At 37.2% G+C, this 12,500-nt stretch overlaps 1 protein-coding gene and 1 long non-coding RNA gene across 3 annotated transcripts in view; one reads left to right on the top strand and one right to left on the bottom strand.

The window, feature by feature from the left end:
• Nucleotides 1-4,275: 4,275 nt before the first annotated feature.
• LOC106877901 (leucine-rich repeat-containing protein 51) lies at nt 4,276-7,630 on the bottom strand. Its single transcript, XM_014926952.3, has 2 exons — nt 7,422-7,630; nt 4,276-5,933 (listed from the first exon to the last, which is right to left on the bottom strand). Exons 1-2 carry the CDS (start codon nt 7,465-7,467, stop codon nt 5,233-5,235), a joined length of 747 nt encoding a protein of 248 aa, XP_014782438.1. The 5' UTR covers nt 7,468-7,630; the 3' UTR covers nt 4,276-5,232.
• A 44-nt stretch (nt 7,631-7,674) lies between these two features.
• Nucleotides 7,675-12,500, top strand: part of LOC106877908 (uncharacterized) — a 19,896-nt gene continuing 15,070 nt past the window's right edge. The window contains exons 1-2 of one of the 2 annotated variants that reach the window (XR_016245033.1): nt 7,675-9,165; nt 9,431-9,535. This is a non-coding gene — a long non-coding RNA (uncharacterized LOC106877908). The remainder of the gene's footprint in view (nt 9,166-9,430; nt 9,536-12,500) is intronic. The other variant, XR_016245034.1, reaches the window with a different exon arrangement.

The raw sequence follows: 12,500 nt of genomic DNA, 5'->3' as shown, positions 1-12,500 counted from the left end.
CATACATACATACATACATACATACATATATATATATATATATATATATATAAATCATATGTGAGGTGGTAATAAAAAAAAAAAAAAACCATTTAAAGTTTTAACATAATTTCCCTCGAATTAGTAACATTGCGCAGCAGCAATACACTTGTTCCAGCGTTCCTGCCACTTTTGGAGTTGTTTTCCGTAAACGAGTCCACGACCTTCTGCAATTCGCTCTTGCTCACGATAACGGTGTTGAAACGGTTACTCTGTGCTCCATTGTCATGGCATGCACAGGTGCTAAATCTGGCAAATAGGGCAGATGTGGAAGCGATACCATGTTTTTTTTAGCGAGAAATCCCACGAGTGAGAAGAGCTAAGTGGCAGGGTGCATTGTCGTGGTGAAGAATCCACTTGTTAGGGGAGCCTGCACCGACCCATACGACAGCAATGTCGTTGATTTTCCTCCGATGACCCTTATCCACAAGCTGATGAATTTTCTCCATATTTTGGGAGGCGACGTTCGTGGCAGGTCTTCAAGATCGTTCACCCTCTTCCAAGGACATTCTTCCCTTTTGAAGGGCCCATACCACTTGAAATATTGCATACGAGCCATTGCATCATCACCGTAAGCTTACCAAGGCATGGTCTATGTCTCTGTTGCAGACTTCCCGAGTTCAACGCAAAATTTCACATTGGTTCTTTGTTCCAACTTCCCTGTCCATGACAAAAATCGCTGATTGCAACAAACATTATTATTATTATTATTATTATTATTATTATTATTATTATTATTATTATTATTATTATTGAGTGAGAGAGCAGTGCATGCCATCAAAGTGACACTAGGGTAAAATATACGAAACCCATTATACCCATCATGACTACCCGTCTGATAAGGGTACACCAGGCACATGCATCACAACCATATGTGCGCGACATGGTGATCTCATATCAAGATAAACAGCACATGACCTCGCAGGTGGGGCCCAGTTAGAATTTTTTTCAGGTCGAGTAGCCCATCCCGCTCAGAAGGTCCCTGAATAAGGTTTGTTTAAGGATGTTGATCAAAACACCCATGTTTCCAAAGGTGAATTATTCAAACCTCAAAGAATTCCTCTCAACACATGGCTATGATGCTTCCCCCACTAGTTCTGCTCGTGATCAGAGATGCACATATCGTCAGCCACCAAGGGACATGCTCTACTGGTTAAGGTCAAACAACTGACAAGCAAATCTGTGGTATTGAGTAGAATATTTACTGTAGCCCATCTTTTATACCAAGACAAGACAATGTACATGATAACCACTTCCAATCAATTAAGATCAGAAGTCATGAGAGCCACTGCCTGGTACTGCATCAGGGCATTTATTATTATTATTATTATTATTATTATTATTATTATTATTATTATTATTATTATTATTATTATTGCCGTTGTTGTTATGTTACTGTTGCTGGCAGTAGTGGTGGCATTGTTACTATTGTTAGCGTGGTTGCTTGTTATTGATGTCTTGTTGTTGTTATTGTCGTTGCTGTTGTTAATTCCATTCATTCAATTGTCTTAATTTTGTTTAGTTTATCCAAAATGTAAGCCTGAACTTAAAAAAAAAGGAAATGCAAATATAAAAATGGCGTCTATATTTAGAGAAAATGGATTTCGATGGCAACGCCAAGATAAAAATAGCAACTGTAGCATGTACACAATGCTAACAGAACTGTGACAGGGAAAGACAAGGCAACTATATAAGACGGTAAACAATTGGATAAAAGGAAGTAGAAAAATTCCAGGAGAATTTTTAGGTAATAGCAGACAGATATATATGTTCTAAATGTGGTTAGTTACAGGAATAAATGTATTTATGTCCAACTCTTCCTATTTACAATTTATTCTTTCATATATTCCACTTCATCAAACGGGAATGGATGATGTTATCTGTTACAAAAGATAAGATCGTTGTATTCTTTTCAGCTACAGATAGTACAGGGAAATTCTAAGTCAACTTCCTTGTCGGCCTTTCTGAGTTATTAATTAGACGAATGTGGGTATATATATATATATATATATATATATATATATGAGCAATGAAATAATCCTATCTTCTACAGGCACAGGGACTGAAATTTAGTGGTGGTGGTGGTGGGGGGGGGGTAGTCGGTTAGATATATACCTAGTGTTTAAACTGGTGCTTATTTCATGGACCCCGAAAGGATGAAAGGCAAAGTCAACCTCGGCGGAATTTGAACGCAGAACGTAAGAACGGATGAAATTCTGCCAGATATTTTGCCCGGCGTGCCAGCTTAATAATAATAACGCAAAGAAGAACGGAGGAGCTGTGGAGCCAGAAGCCTCTATATAGACAGTATATACTTCGAAGTCGAAATGCTGATGTAGACCAAGCAACAACCCATCAACAGCTGAGAAGTTCAGGACTGAAAGGAGAGACCCAAGCTTACTTATATCAAAGCTTACTTACAAAACACTAACAAGCTAATGTTCTTCAAAACGGTTCTGATCCTAAATGCAGATTCCGATACACATTCAACGAAACAATAAATCATCCCGTCTCGGGATGTCCTGTGTTGACACCAAACGAATACAAAAATCGCCACGATTGGATAGAAGAGTATTTACATTGGAAAAGTGGAGGCGCAATGGCCCAGTCGTTAAGGCAGCGGACTCACGGTCATAGGATCGCGGTTTCGATTCCCAGACCGGGCGTTGTGAGTGTTTATTGAGCGAAAACACCTAAAAGCTCCACGAGGCTCCGGCAGGGGGATGGTGGTGAACCCTGCTGTACTCTTTCACCACAACTTTCTCTCACTCTTACTTCCTGTTTCTGTTGTGCCTGTATTTTCAAAGGGTCAGCCTTGTCACACTCTGTGTCACGCTGACTTTCCCCAAGAACTACGTTAAGGGTACACGTATCTGTGGAGCGCTCAGCCACTTGCACGTTAATTTCACGTGCAGGCTGTTCCGTTGATCGGATCAACTGGAACCTTCGTCGTCGTAAACGACGGAGTGCCAACACACTTACATTGGGAAATATGTAAACACTACAAAATCATTTACGAAATTCTTTCACAATCATCGTCTGCTACAAATTATTACCAACATACGCAATACCAAACGAAGACAGCTTTTACGTTGTTACTCGACTGCTACAATTAGCATCCAAGTCTCCATCAAATTAACCAGTAAGACATAGCATAATATTGAAAACAGAACCCTCTGTTGGAACGCTGTTTATGGAGAAATCGAAGTTAATGTAAATTATGTAAAATGTATATAAACTGAATAAGCAGGAATAAAATATTTTAAGAAACATGTTTTTATTTTAAATTTTATGAAAAATTTACATATTAAGCTTTTGTTGAGAAAAGCAACTTATACTTTACTCAATTAAAATCATAATTTGCCCAATTAAAAAAACGCCTAATATAATATACATTTTTCTGAAAATGAAAAGAGAGGTAAAGTCAATAACTTTCTAATTCTTTCAAAGACTTTTTTCTATTTAAACAGAATGTTTTTCATATTAAAGGTAACATTTTGAATTTTAAAATTTTGTCTTTCTGCCTGTAGCAAAGCGACGAATAATGAACTCCTAATATTAATGATTTCATTTATTTGTTTATTTTAATAAAATCAAATCATCATCAACATCGTCACCACAACCATCACTACCACTACCACCACCACCATCATTATCATTGTTATTATTGTTATTATCATTATTGTTATTATTAAGGCGGCGAGCTGGCAGAATCGTTAGCATGCTGGGCAAAATGCTTAACGGCATTTCGGCAGTCCTTACGTTCTGAGTTCAAATTCCGCCGAGGTCGATTTTGCCTTTCATCCTTTTCGGAGTCGATAAATTAAATACCAGTGAAACATTGAGGGTTGATATACTCGACTAGTTCACTCCCACCAAATTTGAGGCCATGTACCTCCAGTAGAAAGGGTTATTATTATTTTGGCAGTGGAAGAAATGAGGCTTCCCCAGTTAATTACTCCGAGTTTCTCGTTAGCTGCTCATCAAAAACAATCATTCATTCTTATTCGCTGGTACTGTTATAAACATTTGATGACTTCGAGGCTTACAGATACTTAATATTTTAAAACTTGAATAAATGAATGCATCTGACGATTGAAAAAGATAACGTGAGTAAGGAAAAGTAAACCGGTTGGAGGAAAGAGGCTAAGGTTTTATAAAAACAAATCTGTAACAGATTGAGGGGTGGCAGTGAAGTTGAAGAATGAAGGAAAATAATACAGAAAGAAACTATGCTACATTTTATGTATTCTTTTATTCTTTGACAGGTTTCAGACTGCGGCCATGCTGGAGTACTGCCTTCAAATGATTCATTTGTTTCTTTTAGTCGATCACTGATACCAGTTTGGAATTTTCAACCGTTCTCTATCGAATGGCTAAATCGCCATTTGACGTAAGAGGACGCAATTTGCACCGGTGTATAACAGATAAACACAGACATGCATGTTAGTGTGTGTGTGTGTATTGCAAATGTCTTTCCTGGTGGTATAGCTACATGCTGAAAATCAATACTAGTATAATCAACGAGGCGAGGAGAACCAATTCTAAAGCTGAAGGCGAAGTATAAAGTTTCACCGAAGTAAAAAAATAAATTGAAATGGCTGGAGTGGTTGGTATAGCCATTGTATGGATAGGCCTTACCATACAGCGTGTCCAGTACCGCCTTAAAGCATGAATACACCGTGCAGTTACCCAGGGGCCTTACGGATCTAGGGGCCTAATTTTGATCTGTGTATGCTGTGACTTGGTGTCAGTAAATAAATAGTATAAGACCTTGCGTATTCATTGGTCCGGTGGCCTATAATGCTGCTAAGACGATCCTGAACATGATACAATGTGGCACAAATAAACGTAACTATTAGTTGATAATGGAAGCAATTTTAACTGAGGATATCGAAATATTTTAGGAACCCCATTACATGGATGTTGAAGGAAATATCTCGCAGTACAAGCTGCATATACAATTAAAAGGATGTGTGTGTGTGGTGTGTGTGGTGTGTGTGGTGTGTGTGTGTTTGAGAGTTCGAAAGAAGAGAAGAGTTGCAACTGTGTTTGTTTGTGCTTGTGTGTGATTATGCATTACTGAATGTTCGTTAACTGTGATTGTGTACGTGCGTGCTTGTATATGTATTTGTGTTGCGTATATGGGTGTAAACTCAAGAATTTCCGTCTTAAATACAAGAACGTGGGAATTTAATTTGTCTTCTTTCTAGTCTTTTTCACCTTCATTTCGTGTAGCATTCTTTCTCCCGATTCTCTATCTGAAAGAGAGACACAACTGAAGTCGAATTCTCTGAGAGTTAGAAGACGAGATATAACGATGATTCTATAGTTTTGTATCTGCTCTATTGGATTTCCGTGTAAAGTGAGCTTTGTCAACTTCGTTAATGGAACTAAATTATCAATGTCGTTCAGGTTACTTATCGCATTACCGTGCATGTATAATATCTGAAGGTTTGGGCATCTGTACATCTGAGAGCTGATGGTCTTCAAATAGTTAAATGACAGATCCAGCCAGGCAAGATCAGTAGGGAATTGGAAATATGCCTGCACCATAGCAGGCAAGTTTTCGATGTTGTTAAGAAAATTGTTATTCAGTCGAAGACTCCGGCTCAATGACTTTTTACAAGATGTTTTGGGCTGCTCTTCTTGTTTGCTCAAATTGGTCTGCTCTGACGATTTCACGAATAAGATATCTTCAGATCCATACAGCTTTGAAGAGTCATCCTCTCTAGTTTCTTTTGAAAATAAACTGTCGAGAACCTCCAGTTGTCTGAAAGAAAAGTCAAGTGGCGCGCGTGCACCAATAAATGCGAACACGGAGAGCATTTCTTTTGTCGGCAATTTTTGGTTCTTGATGAGTTTCAGCCGAGACATTCTCATACATCTCTCCCCTAGAATACACAAATGAAAATGAAAATGAAAAGGTTTCTTAAAGTAGCATCAAATTTCTTATAGTTATTTTAGTTGTTGTTGTTGTTATTAATATTATTATTACCAACAACAACAATAATAATAATCCTTTTTACTGGAGGCACAAGGCCCCAAATATAGGGGAGGGGATAATCGATTACATCGACCCCAATGTTTCACTCGTATTTAATTTATCGATCCCGAAATGATGTAAGTCAAAGTCGACATCGGCGTAATTTGAACTCAGAATTTAGCAGCAGACGAAATACCGCTAAGCATTTTGTCCTGATAGAGAACCAGGCACTGGTTCTCATGGCTTCTGATCTTAACTGATTGGAAGTGTTATCATGTACATTGTTTTGTCTTTGGTATAAAAGATGGGCTACAGCAAATATTCTACTCAATATCACAGATTTGCTTGTCATTTGATTGACCTTAACCAGTTGAGCATGTCTCTTGGTAGATGACGATATGTACATCTCTGATCATGAGCAGAAGTAGTGGGAGTGGGCATCATAGTCATGTGTCGAGAGGAATTCTTTGGGGTTTGAATAATTCACCTCTGGAAACATGGGTGTTTTCATCATCGTTAAACAAACCTTATTCACGAACATTTTGAGTGGGATGGCTACTGCAATCATAACATCAATTTAAATGCATTGTTCAATTAAATGGAGCCGCTTGAAACGGTCGTACTGCATCACCTTTAGTCTATTATGTTGACTGTCCGTTCTACTTCCGTTGCAAAAATTTCTTTTGAAGACAGCGAAATAAATATTCAAAGCGATGTGTCGAAGTACTGCCAGTAGCCATTACAACTGTAAGGAACTTTTGTCGGGAAAACCAAACTCTCAAATAGTTTTGTGAGAAAACAACTCCAAAAAGTTTTGTGAGAAAACCAGCTTCAGTTAATTTTGCGAGAAGGCCAGACTTAAATTAGTTTTACGAGAAAACCACTCCAACAAGCTTTATAAGAAAACCAGATTCAGCTAATTTTGCGAGAAAGTCAGGCTCAACTAGCTCCACGAGGAAACTATTCCAAGTTTTGCGAGAAAACCAACCTCGATTAATTTTACAAGGAAACCAGATTAAACTACTTTTGTGAAAAGTCAGCCTCAACTAGCTTTGTGCGAGAACCAGACTCAACTACTTTCGCGAGAAAACCAGATTCGACTAGTTTGCGAGAAAACCAGACTCAAATAACTTCGCGCGAAAACTAGATTCAGCTAGTTTTGCAGATTAAGTCATTTCATTTCTCTTATAAACTCGTACTTATGATTTTCATTTGTCGGCAGTTGTTAGGGAAGGGGCAACCTCAGCCAGGTTATTCCTCGATGTGGTGCCCCAATCAAGACTTTCTATGACCTGTCAATCAATCCTACTTCAATCGTTTCTTCCCTAACTCAAATGCCCTAACATCCTAGTCAATAGACACAATAATATCCCCTCCCATCATCATTCATATATACCTGGGACTGTATTTCTGTTAAATATTGTTGTTATCGTTCTTTCCATATTTTTTTCTTCGGTATTTATCGATACAATTCTTTCCTTTTGTTTGATATTGTATCAAATTCCTGTCATATCTGCAAACAACCTATCCTTAATCATAGGTCTGTCCGGTCACTACCAACCTGAAACTAAACTATAACAACCCGAGACTCTGTTTAAGTTACATCCAACTTTCTTGACGTTTATATTACGACAGACATGTCATATATGTTCCATTTTCTTTTCTTTTTTTCCTTTTTTTTTTTTACATTTTTTACTACTTCTGAATTCAATTATGACGTAACAGAAACGTGTCATGGGCCAGCTCCAGCATTTGATCCTCGGAAGAAGAGAGGTTGGCAAAAAACAAAAAAAAAAACAAAAAAAAAAACAGACTCACTATCTTCAATTTGGTTTCGTGCCTATACATATCTGTAGATGTGAATGTTGGGTAATGACCGAATGATTAAGATCGCGAATACAAACGGCCAAAATGGAGTCACTCCGAAGGATTCCTGAATTAACATCACTCGCTCGACAGAATGCCTAGTTAAGAGATCAAGAAATATCTCCTGGTCAAACCGCTACTCCTTCGCATTTGCTTTTTTTTTTTTTTTTTTCTTCTTACTTGGTACTCTATTGTCATATCTATGAAAAGTGGTTTGGGCAGCGGACTCGCGGTTTCGATTCCCAGACCGGGCGTTGTGAGTGTTTATTGAGCGAAAACACCTAAAGCTCCACGGGGCTCCGGCAGGGGATGGTGGCGAACCCTGCTGTACTCTTTCACCACAACTTTCTCTCACTCTTACTTCCTGTTTCTGTTGTGCCTGTAATTCAAAGGGTCAGCCTTGTCACACTGTGTCACGCTGAATATCCCCGAGAACCACGTTAAGGGTACACGTGTCTGTGGAGTGCTCAGCCACTTGCACGTTAATTTCACGAGCGGGCTGTTCCATTGATCGGATCAACTGGAACCCTCGACGTCGTAAGCAACGGAATGCCAACAACAGTTAATCACTCACACACAGTATTGAAAAGCCAGTACGCTCTCTTCGAACACATACTTCAAATACGTAAAACACACGCTGTCAAAAAAACTACACACATAACCCGTATAAAAGTATTACCACCCATGTAATACTTGCATACACAACTTCTCCCTACACACATTCTTCGCGCTTTTATACTTAGTCCATGCGCTACTGTTCTTTACACGCGTATCCAATATACAAAACTTACAACAACCTCTGTTGCTTTGATGAAACCAGTTGATGAAATCCTTCTATTTTTCTTCCAACACTTCCACCATTCTGCCACGTGAAAACACAATTTTCTTGTCTCCCATATATTCTTACTTTCACTTTCGCTTTTAAAACCCTTCAAAGAGACACTGTATGCAACGTCACCTTCAATTTCATTTCTTTCGTACAACGTAAAGCTAAATGCCATTTATCCTGCACCCTTCGTCGTCGTCTTTTTCTCCTTACACAATCAAAATTTCATTTTTTTTTTTATTTTTGCGAACTTCGAAAAATTTAGAAAAATTTTGCTTTCATGAAAATAATACGATACTATTTGTAGCAAATCTCTCTCATTGCCATTTCTCTCACATTCTTTCTTTCTTTCTTTCTTTCTTTGTCTTTTTCTCCCCCTTTCTCAGATCTCAGATGAGGGAAAAAATCTATTTTCGAGGAATCGTTTACGTCTTTGAAAGGAAAAGTGGTAAGTAAAGATAGAAATGCACGCATGCTCGCACAAACACATAAATAATCATAATTACACAGAAACACATAAAAACTACAGCAAATAGAAAGATAAAGAAAGAGGAAATACGCCAACAATATAATTCATCCTGACAATTACAGTAGCAGACAACCCCAAAATAGAATGGTCGAGACAGTTTTTTTTTTTTTAGCGTTATTTGTCGGTACCGTATTACACTGAAATTTTCCTTTTTCATTCCGTTTTTGTCTCATTTTCCGCCAAGCCTGAAAACTAGAAAATTGGTATGTGAGGCCCATAAATAAAATACCAATGAGACAGGCCGAAATATTCGAAGAATTTGACAAAAAAAAGGAAAAAAAAAAAACAGGTAAATAAAAAAAAAAAAAATCCCCCCTCCAAAAAAAAAATTTATATTTTTGATTAATGAACTGAGAGTAAAGAAAGATTTGAAAACAGATATGTGTGTACGTATGAGAGAGACAAAGGGAAAGAAAGAGAGTGTACATGCATTCAGACAAACATATTTAGTATGTTTAGTTATATACATACATATACATATTGTATGTTTAGTTATATACATACACACACATACATGCATATATGATGTTGTCCGAGAAAGATGGTTCTGCAATTTCTAGCTGAACAATTTGCACATGATTTGCCTGTGCTCACTGCCTCCATCAAATCAGCGTAGCCTGAACAGGTGTCGAATTGATCGCAGAACCACGTGAGAAGAAGTAGTTTGTCTCCTGTGACCAACACAACTGCGATTAGCGCATTTGCGTTCGCCTCTGCCGGAATGTATGAAGAATTAATATACAAATCATCGCTTCGAATCTTGCTGTTCACCAAGCGTATAACAATTTTGACAGTTTGCGAAGTAAACACAGCAATATCACTCGACATAATGCCTCATGAAGGCCACTGCTAGTTCTCACTGCGCACGCAACCCTGTACTGTCATCTGTTGGCGCGCTACAGATCTACTCCGGGAATTTTTTGATACCACCTCCTAAAATCTAAACGGTGTCGTAAATTTACACAGCTACAAGTTTCCTTCTTCCTCTGCAGCTCCTGTCACATGACCAGAGCATAGAATTAGATAAAGCGACATAAAGGATGAAGTTAATATTGGAGAAATCAAAAGCTAAAACGTTTTATCACGATTTTTCTCAATTCTAAAAAATTATCTACTTCGCCTTAGTTAATCTAATGTCTACGTTATATACAATGTGGATAAAGATATACAACAGAATAACTACTGTTACGCTATACATACATACATGCATACATACATACATACATACATACATACATACATACATATATATATATACATATATATATATACATATATATATATATACATATATATATATATATATATATATATATATATATATATATATATATATATATATATATACATCTACATATATATATGTACGTAATATATATATATATATATATATATATATATATATATATATATATATATATATATATATATATATATATACACATACATACATACATGTATGCATATATATAGTGGTCACCGGGGAACTTGTTCTATAATCGATAATTATTTGTACAACCCTGCTCAAAAGGTAATATTAAACCTCGTATTTTGTGTAAATTGCAACCATTTTATAGTAGTTTTTAATGGTGATTAATATGAAATATTACTGTATTTTTCTGTTGAGAATGTCGGAGATAAATAGGCAGTTTGTTTAACTAATATGATAATGTTCTATATCGCTTGTTAGTGTTTAAGATGAAGGAATAAATTGGTTGTATTTATACAGAAATAGATAAAATGAACATCGAATTGAATTTCTGAAATTCCCAGAAATAATGCTTACAAGTTTTCTTTCACATTCCTCACTCTCTCTTTGTTCGGCCAACGACCATTAAATATTGGACTACAAAACCAGGAATATTCAGAGAAAGAGCAATAAGCTGAAGAAAATTTTAACAGCAATTTTCGAGGAAATACAGTTGAGAAATCACATTCTTGTGAGAATGGAATATTGATGATCCTGAATTGATGCTAGGTTAAGACAGCACTTTTTGATACAGTAAGGATTTGAAGGAAAGGTTTGTCTATGTAAGGTACGGGAGAAGAAGCACTAAGAGACTTTTGTTAGCTTGGTGATGACTGCTCCTCAACTGAAATGTCTGGACTGATTGACATTTAAGGGCTTGTGATCTACAAAAATGGAACAGCAACAACAACTACCAAAATGATAATTATAATAATAATCCTTTTTACTAAAGGCACAAGGCCTGAAATTATGGTGGAGGGGACTAGTCGATTACATCGACCCTTGTGTTTCATGATAGTTATTTTATCGACCCCCAAAGGATGAAAGGAAAAGTCGACCATGGCGGAATTTGAACTCAGAAAGTAGTGAAGGCCGAAATACTGCTAAGCATTTCGCCCGGCGTGCTAACGATTCTGCCAGCTAGAACAATAGAAATCTTTAAAAAAAAACGAGAGGAAGGTGGATGCAAAAAGTGGAGGGGTGAAAAGAAAACAAAAAAGAAAAGAAAAAGAGAAAGAAAAAATGGAGAATTAGAGTTATGTCACCTTTGACCGTAAAACCTTGATAAAGTAAGTTAGTGTTGATTGAATGGAGAGGGGTCTAAAGTCTGCAATACGGCTACTTATTCCGGAGAGGCTAGTGCCCCCAATTCGCCAAAGGAAATTTGTCTGTATGTTTACAATTGTTGAAAATTTCTGATCTGTAATTCATCAGTGCGGTGTAATCCTCAGATGTAAAAAGGACGTGTGATGTTTTAGTTATGCATAACTTGCATTTCTTAGATCCATTAATATATTGCATGGATTTTTCTACGATTTTTCACTTGATTGTACGAGGCGTGGAGTTGGTCTTCAAACTCCATACGTGGTTAGCCAATTTAGTGGCTTTACTTTTCTCCGAGAGCCGGAAATAAGGTAATTGGTTTGCATAGCGTCTGTTGAAGTCGCCTTCGCATAACCCAATGAAATTCTTCCGTTCGGTTCGGTTTGGTTATCATGTAGCGTTGCTGTGACTTCTGCCTTATATATAACGATATTTATCATGCTCACCTGGTCAAGTGGGCAAGCTCTAGCGTCCCAACAGTTACAAATGGAAGTGGACTTTTGGTGGTGATTCCGGGTAAGGATGTTCTTCATACTGGGGCACCACCTATAGAACAATTTAACTGAGTGACGGTTGAAGATCTTTCTGTATTTGTGATTATCTGAGAAATATTTATCTAAGAGAAACAAGACTCTCTCGTTTACGTCGGTTTTAACATTTAGGGAAAAGCGGTGGGGATAAC

The sequence above is a fragment of the Octopus bimaculoides genome, chromosome 18 (genome assembly GCF_046866305.1).
Source record: "Octopus bimaculoides isolate indiv1 chromosome 18, ASM4686630v1, whole genome shotgun sequence".
NCBI lineage: Eukaryota > Metazoa > Mollusca > Cephalopoda > Octopoda > Octopodidae > Octopus > Octopus bimaculoides.
The sequence above is the reverse complement of the archived record's forward strand: the minus strand, read 5'-3'. Positions and strand labels throughout refer to the sequence as shown.

Excerpts from the sequence above, each read along its gene's own strand:
- LOC106877901 (XM_014926952.3), bottom strand. The coding sequence starts at position 7,467 with ATGGAAAGAACGATAACAACAATATTTAACAGAAATACAGTCCCAG. Across the intron at positions 5,934-7,421 it reads TAACAGAAATACAGTCCCAG|GGGAGAGATGTATGAGAATG; the intron begins GTATATATGAAT and ends TGTGTATTCTAG.